We start from the raw sequence: 15,161 nt of genomic DNA on the forward strand, positions 1-15,161 counted from the left end.
TGTGTCCACAGTACCTTTTGCGACGAAGGATTAGGTAAAATCTATGGTACTCTCAAAGGTTCCTATAGCTTGGAGAACTCCTACCTAGACCAGTCACATTGCTAGTATCACAAGCACACAGCATGCAGAGGCCACTAGTCGTGCATAGCAGAATATTTTAGCGAGGTGCAAGGGTTTTTATAAATTTTTATCCAATATCGTACGGAGATAACCCCGGGTCAATGCCAAAAGCCATTTGGTACGGACTTCCACTTTACTAAGGGTTATGTTATCCATATCAATGAGGAAGGTTTGTATAGAGTAACAGAACAAATGACATTTGGAGGTAAAATGTATTTTTCATAACGATACCAATCTGGAGCTATTTATACAGATTGGCCTGCCAGCACCTGTCCCCCAAGAAGTAGAAGTCCTGCATGCAAGCAAAGTGGGTGCTGAGCCCAGGTTTATGAGTGAGCCGGGTATTCATCTACCCCCACCCCTCCCGCTAACTAGCGGGCTGGGTGATTATCCCTAGCTAAAAGTCTTATGGCTTGCTTTTCAGCGTTGCCAAAATTAATACCCCTATAAATAGCTCAGGTTTGTATTGTAAGGAAAAATACGAATGAACTCCGAATTTGTCATATTATTACTTTAGACATGGTGTTCTTAACCTAGCTCCTCATGCTCTGTTAGGGGCTAGGAACGTCAGTGCACTTCATGTAAACTGAAAGCATTCTTAAAGGGTCATTGCATCATCTCTTTAGTACCTTTAATTCATTTCTGCTTCATACCCTCCATTTTGTTGTCCAACTTCTTTCAGTTTTAAATTTCATAGTACAACTGAAGGGGTTCTTAATTTTACATCGCTAAATAACTTCTTTAACCCCAGTTCCAAGCCTTATTGGCCAAATACCAAACATCCATCTATCTTACCCCTCATGGAAAGGACTTGTATGTTCCTTACTGTTAGTATTTTTTCAAAGCTATAAATTTTTCCAAATATGTGATAGTTTGTTTCTTTTTCTTTTTGTAGATTTTTTAAAGCTCTCCAAATGGATACACAGCTTTTACCTACTTTCATAGAAGAACAGGGACACACAAGGCCTGCTATGGATGTTTTTTCTGCTGGGTAAGTGAACTAATGGTTAGGATGTAAGCTCATATCCCATTCACAAGAAGTTTCAAAAGGGAGTGTTCATATTGTTAGAAGTGAAGGTGTTACTCGGCTGTTCTTAATATTTTCTTTTGTAATCTAAATTAGATACTGTACTGTATATGAAAGAATTTCTTGCATGAAAATTTTTTTTTCTAAGTATTGTAGTTGCAAGTGGAATTTCTACTTTTTGGATTATTATTATGATTACTTTTATAGTATTTTATAGAATAAATATATAGTTTTAGTGTGTTTATAATTCCAACATTAGATTTAACTTTTATTATGTAGTTTCAATTCAAATATCAATAAGAGAGAATTTCTACTGTGCATAGCTATGTTTGTGAGAGCTTGTAACTTGGTCAAAACAAGAGCAGCCGTCTTTTTCTTGAATTGAATTTTTGTTTTACTGTCCAGGCAAGAATCCATTTATTTAATCTTAGATTTTTAGAAAGTTGAATTTTAGGACTGTTGTTGTGAAATACCATTTACTCAAAGTATGGTTTTATGTATCAAGTTATAACTTGAGAAATTCAAACTTACAGTAAATGCTTTTATGTTGAACAGGCTGACATAAGTCTCTTTTCATAGTTTGTATACAACATTTATTTTAATGTTGTTACTGATCTTGTGATAATTTATGTTCTTTATTCATTACTTTTCATATAGTTCATTTATTTCCTTGTTTTCTTGTTTCACTGGACATTTTCCCTGTTACAGCCTTAGGGCTTATAGCAGCATCCTTTTTTTCCAACTAGGGTTGTAGCTTAACTAGTAATAATAATAATGATAATATAATAATTATAAATGTTTCTCAATAAAGGTGCTGTTTAGCAGAGCTCTTCACAGAAGGAAATGCACCCTTCGACCTAACTCAGCTTTTAGCTTACCGAGCTGGGGACTATTACCCATCAAAAGTGCTGGACAAAATTGATGAGCCAAGGGTTAGAGTAAGTACCGTCTATTACTTTTACTATATAGTAAAATCTTGCTAATCTGTACTAAATGGTTTTCACCCGGATATCCCAGAGGTATGGAGTTACCAAGTATACAGTAGGCTAGGTTTGTAACATCAGTCATGGCCCAGGGTAACTGTGAAGGTGTTTATCAATGCAAATATACTTTTATGGATACATGGCTGTCAAATCCTAAATCCTATAACTTAATAAAACTCATTTAGGAAGTGAATCAATACTTTTACTGTGTAGTTAGGTAGGCTAGCCTACAAGAAATCCTTCAACAGACGTGGCAGAGGCTGGGTGAGCTAACACCATAAATTTGAGGCGAGGGAAGTTTTTATTTATCAACATAATTGATTAGTACATGCTAGGTTAGAAAATACTAATTCTTTTAATTGATACAGTATGTAATTCAGAAGTGAATTTACTCCTGTGTAAAAAGAGTAGGATCGGCTAATGTTGCTTAAACATGAGAAAGCTCTGCTTCTACTAAGTCAGTTATGAATATCCTACAATCATAAATATGTATTGGAAAATTATCGTAAACAAATATTGATTTTTCCCTGTCACATCACTACTGTATTAGGAATGAGATTGTCTTTGACAAATAATAATTGGAAAAGTTAAAATTATGTTAACAATATCTTACTATTTTTCATTTCTTTTTCTAAACTAGCTTAGCTTAACCCAACATTCTGTAAAAAAAAAACCTGGGAACATAAATGATTGATATTTAGTACAGTATGTATCATCAATTTCTGCCATTTAAAACTGGTGAATAAAATGCTGATTCAAATTAAGATAGTAAAAGTAGTAAGAAAATGAATCATTGAACTAAGATAGAAAAAGTAACAAATAAATTATCTATGTTTTGATTCAAGATTGTAATACTGTACTCTAGTTGAAAGAAAATGATTGGTTCTTTGAACTTTAATTGTTCCGACACGAATACAAACCTTCGTTTTTTACTAGAAGATAGATTCAGTGTTAGCTGTTGTTTTGGCCATAAGCAATTTGAGCGAGGTGGCAGCCAACCTCTCAGCAAGCCTGGGTCTAACAGGGGACACTCCATCCGTCTGCACACTCACTAGTTCAACCACTTTTGATTTGGTCACAGTAGAGAGCCAACATGCTTCTTCGCCTCGGTTTTTTGTTCAAGTGTATCTAAATCTGTTCTCTTTCTCTCTTCAGGTGTGACTGCTATTTCTGAGGAAACAGCATGTGGGTCTGCCCTGGTATGAACGGCTGCCCTTGCGTCACATTTCATTTCCCCTTGGAGATGTATCCTCACTAGCTTTACCTTTCATGCATAGGACACTTCTGCACGAAGGTGTCTCCTTGTGGTGAGCGTCAGGAGTGGCCATCCTCCCAGTGGGAGCAGTTCCACTGCAGGCGGAAGAAGTCATAGTGGGATTCTTCGTCCTTGAGGTCAGCTCTTGGGCCCGGAATAAACCGGTGAAGTGGTGGTGCCCACCTCCCAGGTAAAGTCCTCACTTGACACTTTTTGTGAGCCTTGGCTCTCCTTGGGACTCTAGGCTTCCCTTCGAAGGACAGACTTGGTGTTGAAGCCTAGCGCACAGCAGATTACTCCATCTGCTTATGTAGAGTTTGGCCTCATCTCTCCCTCTTCGCCCTCTGAGAGAAGGAACTCTCTTCCCTCCAGCCCCATACTTCATACCTCTTCTTTCTCTGCAGTTCCTCCAGCTGAGGTTCTGTAGGTTGCTCCCCTGCAGGATAACAATCATGCCTAGTTACCCCTCAGGGTGAAAGCTCACACTGAGCCTGCTCAGCAACAGGTGCTCCCCCCTTCCTCCCCCCCCCCCAGTGCATGCCAGCCCTGCAGGGAATCTCGGTGGACACCCTTGTGTACGTGAGTGGTTTGTCATGCTCGAAGGGACGCCTCCTCGGGCAGTTTTTAAGCGTACTTGCTAACACCTACCAGCAAGCTCCAGCTCTTCGGGGGGAGCAAGGGAGCACTCTCCCCCTTCCCCTCTGATCCAGTGGACCCCTCATTATACCACGAAGGTGTATGAGATCCCACCTAAACAATCTCGCTTATCATTAGCAAGATGTGTTCTGGAGGCAACTACTTTACCAGGAGACTCTTGACGAGTCAGGAGAGGCTAGCTTACCATCCTCCTACCCCCCTCCCCTCTCCAGGCAAAGTCCACGCCCCTCTCAAACGCTTTCGCCCTTTTGAGAAAGTTCTCAAGGTTTGTGCTCACGACCCAATCTCTCGCGAACCCTCCCCCCTTGCATGTGGTATACGTGATGAGTCACGCCAACGGGCAGCAAGCACCTGTGACCATGATGTCGCCTTTCATGAGTGAGACAATACCTCACTCACTCATCCCGCTCAAGGGTATGCGCCCGCTCTTTTAGTGTAGTCCCAACACACCACTCCTTGGGATTCCGATGAGGACTGGATCCATGACATTGTCAAAGCTGCTTTGGCCTCCAGACCTGCCTCAGCCAAGGCTTCTTCTTCATTGGTTCAATCCAATGACTCAGTTGCCATCCCTTTGATATCAAAGATGTTTCCAGGGAACCCTAGTTCCCCCTTCAACCCTAGGCAATGAAGCATAATGTCATCCTTGTGTGCCTGTACCTCGGCCTAAAGCCCTGCCTCCATTAGCCCCACCTGTGCCAGCTCCCCTGTGAGGACCATCTGCGCATGTTTCCAGGTATCCGCTATATCCAGAAATGGGGCTGCTAGGTCCTGGCTCTCGGGACTGCAACCCTTATGGGAACAACTAGGTCTGGTCCCAGCTATAATCCCTCAGAGGCACCGTAAACCAAGGCAAGTTAGGCCTCTACCAGGAGATACCCTACAACCTAGAACCAGTAGGGGATCGAGATCTCTGAGGCTTTGTAGAATCCTATAGACTCCCCTGTCACGGCAGAGGATTTGCCCCTCCGATTCCTCCCCTGAGACTTTCCTTTGCCTCCTGGGAGCACTCTTGGGTGTCTCAGTCTCCAGAGCCTTCCTGGCCACAGGAAACTCCTGCACCTCCAGGAACACCCCCCCCCCCAAATGAGGCTTATAACATCCTTGCTCCTTCACAGGCCTTTTAGGAAGGATGCATCTTACATTCTGTAGAATAGGGTTTCTAAATTTGTGGATGACCCTGTACTTCACTGAAGTATTCAGCAGGCCGTAGCTGCTGCCTCGGTACCACCTCCCAGGGAAGCTCCTTCCAGGCCTTGTTCCCTTACTGTTACTCATGGCAACAACTATGACCCAGCCCAGCTGGGTATGAGCCGGGAGGTGGAAGTATTGATCAACGATGACTCGGATTGTTCAAAAAGTTTTCTTCTAGCACCAGCCAGCAGTAAGACTCCATCCACTGAGCTTGAGGAGTCTGACTCCAAGTCTTGGCCTGCATTCGAAAGATCAGCGGTCTTAGCAAACCTACTTACTCCACTACAGAGGGTTGAGACACTATCCTAGACTTATTCTGTAATGTCCCCAGACCCAAGAGACAAAAATTAGAGCTTTCTTGATCTAGATTGGTTGCTGGTTCTCTAAGGAAATTAAATTCACAGATCTCTGCAAAGAAAGACTCCCTTAGAGTGAGCAGCTCCTCGAGGTTACTTCCTCTTCCGTTTGTCAGGCGAAATATACATAATATACATGAGTACAGAAATTTCTGTGATGTGAGAATTTTATATTTAAGTAGTTTTTAAAAAAGGATTTAATCATAGTAATTTATGATCTTTTTGAACAAAAAGAATTTGTTTCTTCTGAAATCTCTTTCAAAAGAAAGAGAGAGCGAGAATTTATGATAGCATTTTATTTGTACAGTACAGTATACTTTATATATATTGTACTGTGTACCTGTAGTACATTGCTGTAATTTGAATCAAATAGAATTTTATACAGTATAAAGTATTTCAACAATTTTACTGTTTACTGTTTAATTATAAAAAAAAATTTAGTCCCAAAAAAGTCTAGGTAATTTGGTGAACTAGATAAAAAGGGTTGTGAAAAGTGATTTTTTTCTATACTGTACTTAATTTGTGGTTAAATAGACAAAGACTTGCATTTGTCAAGCACAAAAGATAGAAATAGCAGACAGTATTACTCTTTTTAAGCTTGATGTAAAAAGCTTAGGTTAGAACAAAATAATATAGCCAATCATACAATTATAAAGTAAATTGCTATGTAACTGAATGAGAACTGACATGAAAGTATATTAGATAGTAATACTGTAGAGATATTTTATAATGCATGAAATTTTGTGAAAATCTAATCAGGTGAGGTAAATTATAGAACATTGTTATTTCGCCTTTGATATGTGACATCATTGATATCTGATATTCCAGGCACTTATTGAACATATGATTCAACGGGAACCAGAGAACAGGAAGTCGGTGGCAGAATACTTGGAGGAGGAAAGAGGACAGATGTTTCCTTTATATTTCTACTCTTTTCTTTGGCCCTTCTTGAAGCAATTTGCTGTTACTCCCATCATGTCACCCGATGATAAGATCAAAGTGTGAGTAGCTAGTTTAATTTGTTTCTTGTAATTTTTAGGGTTCTGTTATACAGTATTAGTCATCTTAATTACTTTTAGTGTGTTGTTCGCCATGAAAATCAAGTGATTAAGCTTAATGTCATAAAAAAATCTTATTGCATATACATCTGCTATGTATTTTCAACTTTTGATGAAATATTTTTCCCTATGCAAAATACAAACCTTTGTCCTTTAGTAGAGATAGATTAGGGCAAAAGCTGGTAATGACCAATGAAGAATTTTTGAGGTTCTGGCAACTGCCAAGCAGTATCCATTGGTGGGCTGGGTTTGATAGGGTACAGAGCCTTCATTGTCTGATTCTGGTTGTCGACCTCAGATGTGTTCTTAACGCTCTCCAACAGGCCTGAAATTTTTAACTAATATCTCATTTCAGTATGTGTGTGAATCGACTTAGTAAAAGACAAATTGTATTTAACTGTGGAACATGTGTCCCTGCTAGTGACGCCAACTTATTTCCTCGAAAGGGTAATAATCTTCTGGAATCCTCAACACGCGAGCAGTTGTGCCTGCTCGGTCAGTGCCAGCTCTTTGGAGCGTGTAGTTGCTCCCCAGTAATGTCTTATGACAGTTCACCTACGAGAGAAGGAGAAAACAGTGTCGTATAGAACAAGGTTTCCTTCTCAAAGGAATACATACACTGTACTTCAGTATATAGAATGCTCGTCAGCACTGTGCCTCCGACCATGCAGGTTTTGTATTCATACTTTATTGATGAACATGCACAACCTTAAGAGACTGGCATGATGTTAGCATGTCTCTTGTGTGCCGAGAAGAGAAGAGATCCAAGCATGATCCTTCTCCCTCTGGTTCATCCTCAAGGTCGGGAAAGTCGTAGAGATCCTGACTTCTGACTTCCGAAACTTGTCGCTCCTGCCCTTCTTTGGTTAACTTTTTGGTGGGCAGATTGAAGAAGACCAATGACCTTTAGAGTGAAGGACAAGCTGCCAAGGCTTCCCCTAAACAAACAGGGAGACCTCCCTATGAGGATGAACTGCAGTCTTCAGTTTTGGAAATTTTGGCCATTGAGCTTTCTCCAGCCAAAGCTCTCTTGAGTTTCGGACAAGAAGCACCCTGGGGCATCAATGCCCTTGAGCATTGAATCCAAGTTCTCTGCCTATTTGTCTTGGAGTGATGTAAGCAGTTTTGCGTGCTTCTGGATCTCTTCAGGTTTCTGTTGCAAGAGATCTTATTACAAATATCCCAGAGGCATGCATTGTTAAAGTGTGTTATCACCAAACGAGTCATCCAGTGGCAGTGCATCACCTCAGAATTTGAACCTCGGGTGCTTGGGGGTCTATTTGCGAGTGAGAAGCTTACTGGAGCATGCAAGCATATGCAACCCTCAGCCACTTGCTTGTGACTCTCAGGCACATTCTTGTGACTCGCAGGAAAGTGTGAGCAACCCTCAGCCATGTGTGTGCGATCCTTAGCCATGTGGGTGCGACCCTCATCCATGTGCGCGCAACCTACGGGACCACACGCTGTTAGATTATGAACATCTTTCCCCACAAGAGCAGACACATCCTCAAGGTATAGTTCGAACTGAGAAGAGAAGGCATTTGGAAGATATGCCTCTCGAAGCACTCTGAGAGAAATTCATAAGCCATTCTATTAAAGATGAGCCAAAAAGCAGAAAGCAAACAGCTCTATTGAGTGACTGCCAACTTAGTGCTCATCAGAGTTGCTTGTCTTTCCTATTATCATCATCATTATCTCCTACACTTATTGAAGCAATGGGCCTTGGCTAGATTTCACAATTCGTCTCTATCTTGAGCTTTTAAATTGATAGTTCTCCATTTATCATCTCCCATTTCATGCTTCATAGTCCTCAGCCATCTCCATCTACCCCTCACCATGATTTCATCCACATAAGGCACTCTAGTAATCTCTTATAGTCTCATTTGTTATGCCATTTAACTCTCAATATTCTTCTGAGAGCTGTGTTCTCAAATCTACAAATTCTATTGGTTATTGTTTCATTGTCATACCACGACTTGGTGTCCATACAGTAACACCGATCTCACTAAACTGATGTATAGCCTGATTTTTATATGCAATTTCAGTTGATTTGATTTCCAAATTTTACTTGAACTAGCCATTGTCTGATTTGCTGTTTTCAATCTTTCATTAAATAAAACTTCTAAAAATCCTGTATTAGAGGTCATAGTTCCTAAATATTTAAATGATTCTACCTTATCAATCCTTTTTCCTTCCAATAATATTTCATCTTCCATTGCATATTCCATTCTCATCATCTCTGTCTTTCTTCTATTTATCTTCAGCCCAACCTCATGTGATATCTCATGTATTCTGGTAAGCAAGCTAAGCTTTGCAAGTCCTGCGGTGTTCTGCTAAAATGGACAGTGTCATCAGCATACTCTAGGTCAGCTAATATCCTGTTACCAATGCAGTCCAATCCTTCTCCACCAACCCCAACTGTTCTATGCATTACAAAATCCATAAGGAGGATAAACAACATAGGTGACAACACATTACCTTGGAGTACTCCGCTGTTCACCGGAAAGTAATTTGAAAGGACTCCACTAACATTAACTTTCCACTCGCAATGCTCATGATCAGACTTAATAATCAAATTTACGTATTTAAGAGAAACTCCATTATAATGCCGGAGCACACTATCAAAGGCTTTTTCAGTCCAAAAATGCCATCAAAAGTGGCTTTTTATATTCTACACATTTCTGTACCATATGTCTTAAAATCAAAATTTGGTCAGTAAAATTTTTACCTTTTCTAAATTTTGCTTTTTCATCTCGTAGCTTTTCATCAATCTTTCTCTTTAGGCTCTTCAGAATGAGCATACTATATATTTTTATGACAACTGGCATAAGTGTGGTGCCTCTGTAATTATTGCAATCAGTCAGATCTTTTTTTGACATTTTCATCAACACACTTAGCTCCCAGTCATCAGGTTTTGCCTCTTCACACCACATTCTACAAAACGATCTTGTAAGTATTCTGTGGGTCACTTCATTTTTGGCCAATATAATCTCAGCAATTATTCTATCATATCCAGGCGCTCTCCATCTCTATAGTTTTTTTTTTAGGATAGCTTCGACTTCAGAATACACTGAATTCATTTTGGGGCACATCAAGGTCTTCCTCAGCTTCAGGTATATCATTCAGATTATTCCCTTCATATCTCTTATTCATGACCTCACTAAAGTTTTCCATCCAGCGTTGCCTTTCTTCATGTTTTGGTTTTATAACAGATCCCTCTCTTTTTTTTTATGGGTATATGATACTTCTTTGCCCGAGTAGAGATTTCATTATTAATTCTGTGAGAAATTCTTACACCATAGCCACTCCCTGAATTCATAGCTTTGTCAACCTTATTTGCTTTCAATTGTAAATATCCTCTCCAGTCATTCCTGGCTTTTCTTTTAACCTCACTATCAATACTGGAATATATAGCATGCTCAATCTTGTCAATTTCTGTCGTCTCCCAATTATCATTTGTTATTCATGGTTTTGTCCTTGCAACAGTATTTCCCAACATCATTTCCCAGTGACTGATATACAGTATGTTCTTAATATTACTCCATTCTTCATTTATTGTCTGCTCTTCATCTCTTAACATCTTCAAGACTGCAAATTGATTCCTACATTCAATAGCAAATGTTTCTCTGTGCTTATCTTCTAGAAGCTTAGTTGTATCAAACCTAGTTATCCTATCTACATTTCTGTTGGGTGCTTTCAGTTTCAATTTCAGTATGGCCATAAAGAGCTGGTGATCACCACCAATATCTGCACTTTTATAGCTTCTTAAATTCTCAGAGTCCTCCTCCTCTCAATAATAATGGCTATGTGATCTATTTAATTTTTGTAATTGCCACATGGTGGAGTCCATGTATATTTTTGCATGCCCTTGTGATGGAAAAGTACCTCCAATGACAAGATTTCTTGTTGAACAAAAACTTATAACTTGTGCCCCATTTATCTTTGCAACTTTGCCAAGACCCTCAACACCCATCACATTCTCTATACAGTACCTAGATTACTCCTTTCAACTTTAGCATTGAAGTCATCAATCACAATTTTTATATCTCTCTCTGGGATCTCATCTATAACAATCTGCAGTTCTTCATAGTATATATCTTGCCTTTCTTCAGGGGAATCATTTGTTGGTGCATAGCAAACTATAATACTCATATTGCACTGTTTTGATTTAAACTTTGCAAGTAATAATCTACTACTTACAGCTCTCCATTGCATTAATGCCTTTTCTGCTGTTATCATCATCATTATTACTACCCCTTCTCTTCCAACTCCATCTTTTCTTCCTGAGTAGATACATATTGCTTTGGTCTAAGATTTCTTTACTAATCCTCTTATTTGTTTCAGTTAGGGCCAAGATATCCAAGCTATATTTCATAAATTCATTCTCCACTTGTTGTAACTTTGCAATCTGATTCATGGTTCTAACATTCCAATTACCAATTTTAATTTTTTTTTTTAGTATTTATAGACCGGGAGATTTTTAGCACCGTTACGCTCGGGGCTAGGGGCCATTCTGTCATTTTCGCTTTCCATAGACTGACTAATTCTGTAGAGCATTCATCGGCTAAATTCATCAAAGGATAGCCAGTTTCTTGTGATGTGCGGTGCTTATCTAACTAAGGCAAGTGATCCCTGCTGGTCCATACTAATTCCATTACGATCTTCCCCCAGGCATTAGGAATAAAAGCCAAAAAGACATCTTGTCTTTCGCCTTAAACCCAACCTGTCACCCTATTGTCAGTGACTTCATCGAGATTTAGGGTGGTATTTCCTTCATACCCAAAGTTCTTGTTACTCCACCAAGTTGCTCATCCTCTTATATAACCGCTGGCAAACATGGATTGCTAAGATATACTACCTATAAAGGATTTTAAAGGAGCGTCATGCCCTAAGAATCATAATGTCTTTCAGAGTTGCGAGTTGCTGCTCTGAACGTGGAGGAAAGAGATCCACGATCTACAGATCATAGCCTGGAGCTCCCAAAGTTTAAGGATGAATGTAGGCTCTCTCCTGTTTATTGTAGAGGGTTGACATCAACCCAAAAGCCATCACCACAATCATGTTCAGACCCAAAACCCCTGGATTAGATAGAAACTCCTCTCTCTGAACATCACATGTCCCCCTACTTCTTTCCCTTTTTCAGGGGCAATAAAGCTGGTGAGAAGAAAGACATTGCTCTAAAAAAAAAATAAATGAACGCCAATTACAAGAGACTGTAAAGTCTCACGGTCAAACATCTCCTCCGAAGAGGGCAAGACTAGTCTCCCCCGAGCCTGTAGAGACTTCTCATGTCACTGAGGTGAGACCCTTGGAGTCTACCTCTACCAAGCTTGAAGAGGAGTCTTTTTTTCTGAGGGTCAACTACTTAGGTGATGCTCTAAAAGCCTTTTCTTTGGAAGGCAGACTTCCATTCATTCCTTATTCCGGAAAGTGTACACCTCTAAGCACCACCTTGAACCTTGAATTGCCATGGTCACGTCGAACAAGACGACCATCGAGAAACTAGAAGCACAAGGATCTGCATCCAAATGCTCATACCACAAAGTTAATTCCACCTGTTTCTAAGCAGAGGAAATTCTATGTAACAGAGGAAACTCATCCATCCCCTCTTCTCTTAGACCCTAAGGTAGCAACCCTAATTCTATAATCTGGATGTATTAGCGGATAGGTTTGTACAACAACCATAATTTTTCATGGTCTCAAAGGCTAGGAATGTGGAGGCAGCGGTAATGTCAGCTTTGCAGGCTTCCTCTTGGTTAAACTACCGGTCTGGTACACTCATATTTTGCAGTATTTCAGAATCTGGCAGATTCTAAAATACAAAAGTAGTATGAGACATTCACCTTTTCAGGTGCAATGGCAATGAAGTTTTTGGTACACCAGGCTGCATACCAGTGAAATAATTGGATACTGAAATGAAGTGATGTAGTGGTCAACAAGGTCACAAAACATATGGCCTCTCTTTTCCCTAGATGAAGTGGATGGCAAAGTTGGAAAAGGAAAGTAAAGCTTTCTTCTTCAAGCAATAAGATGGAACGACTTTTTACTTCCCATAGAATGAAAGACGCATACTTCAATTCCAGTTCACCGGAACTCGGGGAACTACCTTTGGTTTGTCCTGGGAACATGAAGGTTTGGGTTTCAAGTCTATGCTTCTGACCTAACATATCACCTCAAGTGTTCATAAGTGGCCACACTGGTTTCAATGGGGGTTCACGTGATGGGAATTAGACTTCTCCGATACCTCGACTATTGACTGTTGTTAGTTGAGTCAGAGTATCAGATTTTACTCCAGAGTCACCTTCTTGAGTTTTGTTTGTGATCTGGGTTTCTGGATAAATTTTGAACAAGTCCATTCTCACCACACATCAGAAGTATGTTCCCCCAGAACTTATACATTTCTCAGATGCGTCTAGAGAAGGGTGGGGAGCACACATTCTGAGTCTCCACATTAGGTCTGTGGACAGAGGACATAGACAAGAGGTCCTATATAAATATCCTAGAACTGAAAACAGTATACCTATTTGTAATTCATTTCCAGGAAATAGTAAAATGTCACTCGGTAGTGTTGATGAGCGACAACACTACAGTAGTGGCTTGCTTATGTCAACAAGCAGGGAGTCAGTTTCTCAACCCCTTTGCCTGTTGGTAGTGAGCATGCACTCATGGTCGAAAGACAACAGAGTAATCCTGTCGGCACATTTCATTTCAAGGAAACAAAATATATCTGCCAACAATTTGAGTCTTCCCAATCAATTTGTGGGCTCAGAATAGTCTTTGTATCCTCTAATGGCGAGGGAACTCCCGAAATTGTGGGGTTCCTCGTTAATAGACAAGTTTGCCACTAACCTCGACAACAAACTTACAGTGTACAGGTATTACGCACCAGTGCCAGACCAAGCAGCATTAGGGGAGGACACATTTCAACAACCGTGGGAAGGCCTTGAAATCTATGTCTTCTCACCATTTTGTTTCATAAGGAAAGATCAGCAGAGCCATCATCATGCCTAATCTCCAAATAACTCTGGTAGCACTGAAATGGCCACACAGAGTGGTACCCAGACCTTCCAAGTCTATTGACAGAAGTTTTATGAGAGTTCCCAACTAGATACAACCATGTATCATCTGCACAAGAAATAACAGGGCAGTGGACGGGTTGTCTCTTTACGGTTGGAGATTATCCAGCATTTCCTCAGAGATAGAGACTTTTCATGACTTAACCGCAGAGCAACTATTTGTACCTCCCAAATGTCTTCAACAGCAGTCTACCAAGAAAAGTGGGTAGCCTTCTTTGATTGGTGTTATAGGATGAACGCTTCTTCACTCACAGCCTCTGTTCCACTAGTTGTTGTTTTCTTGTGTACCTGTAAGATGAGAAACTCCTCTCAAATTTGGTAGTTAAAGGGTATTGCTCAGCCTTAAGTCAAGTCTTCAGACTAAGAGGAGTACACCTCTCTTCCTTGTGGGAAATATCAGCTTTGACTTGGTATTTTGCACAATCTTGTCCCCCTAGTGAAATCAAACCTCCTCCTTGGAATGTGACCAGAGTCCTTCAATCATTCAAAAAGGTCCCTTACAAACCTTTTGCAAAAGCCTCATACAGGGATCTCTCTCTTAAAACTGATTCTGTTAGCATGCTTCAACCAAAAGAGTGGGATGCTGCATGGTCTATCGTAATTACTGTCACATTCCCAGTGGTGGAGACAGATCTCGTTCTCATTCAGTCCCTGATTTTGTGGCAAAAACAAGACCCATTGGTCAGCGACTAGGTTTGAATCCTTTTCAGTATCATCGTTGAAGGAGACGGACAATAATCCTGATGATTCGATTCTGTGTTCTGTAAGCACAATGAAGCTTTACATAAAAAGAACAAGATCTTGTAGGCCCCACTTACAGAGTCTCTTCATTAGCATAGGGAAGCCAAAGAAGAAAATCTCCAGAAATAACATCTGGTTTTTCTAAGTCATCAGTGGAGCCTACATGGAACAAGGGCACAATCCATTTGCCTCAGCCCCTCCTAGAGGTTATGAAGTCAACAGTGATTAGGGATTGGTACCACTTTAATGGTACCACTTTAATCTTTAGAAAGAACCATTCAGTTGCCCAAGTGATAAAGGCAGGCATCTGGAAGAGACAGACCACCTTCACGGCACACTGTCTTCGCGATTTCATCCACAGGTCTCGGGATACGTTCTCCATAGGACCTTTAGTAGCTGCTCAGCAAGTGGTGTAACATTTGCATCATAATTTTAAGGTTTAAGAGTGAGAATGGCTGGTCTTCTTGCCTCTTTTTCTTCCTTTCTTCCATCTTTTGGGATTAGTCGGGGAACATTATAGAGCTGGAATGGATACTGATGCAGGTGAGCTCACTGGTGATGGATGGATGATCTTACTAAGTAGTAAAAGCATAGGATCCCCACACTCCTTTTGAGGGGAAGTGTGTCAGTTAAGCCAAACCCAATACTTATATTAGTCCTTAACAAGAACATTGTTACCGCTGAAGATAGGTTC

At 40.4% G+C, this 15,161-nt stretch overlaps 1 protein-coding gene across 4 annotated transcripts in view; it reads left to right on the forward strand.

Moving 5' to 3' along the window:
- The window catches only part of Vps15 (vacuolar protein sorting 15), a 796,097-nt gene that overhangs the window by 643,305 nt on the left and 137,631 nt on the right, over nucleotides 1-15,161 (forward strand). For all 4 annotated transcript variants that reach the window (XM_068387739.1, XM_068387743.1, XM_068387753.1 and 1 more), the window contains 3 exons: nucleotides 1,016-1,111; nucleotides 1,959-2,085; nucleotides 6,421-6,593. In XM_068387739.1, the coding sequence (XP_068243840.1) occupies nucleotides 1,016-1,111; nucleotides 1,959-2,085; nucleotides 6,421-6,593 (396 nt within the window). The remainder of the gene's footprint in view (nucleotides 1-1,015; nucleotides 1,112-1,958; nucleotides 2,086-6,420; nucleotides 6,594-15,161) is intronic.

The sequence above is a fragment of the Palaemon carinicauda genome, chromosome 1 (assembly GCF_036898095.1).
Source record: "Palaemon carinicauda isolate YSFRI2023 chromosome 1, ASM3689809v2, whole genome shotgun sequence".
NCBI lineage: Eukaryota > Metazoa > Arthropoda > Malacostraca > Decapoda > Palaemonidae > Palaemon > Palaemon carinicauda.